Here is a 1,777-nt window from a genome sequence, read left to right as displayed (position 1 = left end):
TTGTGCAGATCCCTGTGTGCCCCTCTCCACCCACTGCACATTTCTGAAATCACAAGAAAAAGGCTGGCCCAAAAACTCCTCACCAGTACAAGCAATTTCTGTCCCCGCTGGCTCTGCTGACGTGAGTACAAACATCATATGCCTAAAAGACAGTTTAGGAGCTCTTCACTTGCTACCTGTGTTTGTTAAATGCAGGTCTTTTACAAGAAACCACTAGTTTGTCCTGGTTATCCAGTAAGAATAAGCTGGAGTATCAGTGAAGAATGAAAAAGAGTTGTGTGGTATTTATGATTCAGCAGCAAAAGCTGCCTCTTGGAGGAACATGTCTTTAGGCAAATGAGATAATGAGATGCAACGGGGTCCAAAAATGCCTCCACACATTCAACCGTGAGCATTGTTATTGCAGTCGCTTTACTAAGTTAACCAAAGAGACTCAAAAACTGAAATACAGACTTTATACAGAACAAGCTGGGAGTACAAATAATCAAAAGCAACATTCTTCAAGAATTAGTTGTGTTTTATAAACATCAATAAACACTGAAAAAGATGTGAAAACTAAAAAGAAAAAAAGGAAACAATATCAACAACTTTAAATTGTCCCAATATTTATAATTTAAGCAGATTTTTTTGTACTTTTGCAATAGGGATTTCATCCAGAAGTCCTTATATAATTAAAAAAGGAAAAGAAAAATAGTCAGCATATTGCTGACACAGACTAGGGAATGGGTCACAATTGGAGCAGAAAAATGACACATCCAGTTAGAACTGTGTTACAATTTGGCAGGAATACTCTTAATGAACACCATCTATGTGTGTGAGAAAGTGTGAGAAAGAGACAGCATCACTATTACAGGCAAGAAATGATGATCAGGTATCATTCATTATCCATTGTTCAACATGAAAATTAGTTAAAGGGAAAATGAAAACTAGAAAAGGAAAGGGAAAAAAAAAAAGGAAACTTTTAAAAACACCTCTTGATAATAGTCTTCTAAGGCAAATGTTACATGCACTACTTCCCCAAGAAACCAGACAAAGCTCTTCCATTCCCCGTGTGTTTCCTTTCATTTGTTTTCATGAAGACAGGTTTGAGAGAGCAGAGCGCTGGGAAGAAATACTGCAAACCTCTAAATTAGTGAACGAACTTCCAGCATCACTATTGTATTCAGGGTAGGAGGAACTGGAAGAAATTATGTTTTTCAGCCTCTGAAGTGCAATGATCAGCAGCAAAAGGAGAAAAGCTAAGAGACTAAGGAATATAGAAACATAGACATAGACGTTGGATAAACGGCCGGGAGATGAATCCACTGAAGTTGAAAGGGATGTGGGATACAGCTCCAGAAAAGTCCCATTTTCCATGTTTCCCACAAATCCAGACGAAGGGTCAGGTTCTGACATTATTGGGTTTGTGTTTTAAAAATCACAACAGATCTTGTATTCGAAGGCAGTTTTAGTGGCATAAAAAGGGCTTATTTTAAGCGAACATTTTTCCATCATAACGGTGAGATGACAAGTCAGCCAGTGAATGAATTTATCCTTTACTGCTAAAGCCCAGGACAATTTAATATTTTATCCTTCAGAACTGCAAGGGAGAAAAAAAAAAAGGTTAATTTACTAGCAGATAATATGCACCTGATATAATTTAGGTCTTAAGAGTTACATTTCTTAGCTCTAAGATGCAATTCTTAAAGAATTAACTAGCAATTATCTTTATATCTCAGTTTTCCAAAATGCAGGGATTAGGAGAAATCCTACTGAATCCTAATGGATTGACTCTTCC

General features: G+C 37.0%; 1 protein-coding gene across 1 annotated transcript; it reads right to left on the bottom strand.

Annotated features, from left to right (window-relative positions):
- Window positions 1–931: 931 nt before the first annotated feature.
- On the bottom strand, window positions 932–1,536 carry SERTM1 (serine rich and transmembrane domain containing 1). The gene has a single exon (XM_068182028.1). It carries the CDS (start codon window positions 1,393–1,395, stop codon window positions 1,072–1,074), a length of 324 nt encoding a protein of 107 aa, XP_068038129.1. The 5' UTR covers window positions 1,396–1,536; the 3' UTR covers window positions 932–1,071.
- Between the last annotated feature and the right edge of the window lie 241 nt (window positions 1,537–1,777).

This window comes from Anomalospiza imberbis, chromosome 2 (genome assembly GCF_031753505.1).
Source record: "Anomalospiza imberbis isolate Cuckoo-Finch-1a 21T00152 chromosome 2, ASM3175350v1, whole genome shotgun sequence".
In the NCBI taxonomy this organism is placed as follows: domain Eukaryota; kingdom Metazoa; phylum Chordata; class Aves; order Passeriformes; family Viduidae; genus Anomalospiza; species Anomalospiza imberbis.
Note: the sequence above shows the minus strand (reverse complement) of the source record. Positions and strands in the feature narration are given on the sequence as shown.

What these genes read in the sequence shown, in the direction of transcription:
- SERTM1 (XM_068182028.1), bottom strand. Translation starts at nt 1,395, where the DNA reads ATGTCAGAACCTGACCCTTCGTCTGGATTTGTGGGAAACATGGAAAAT.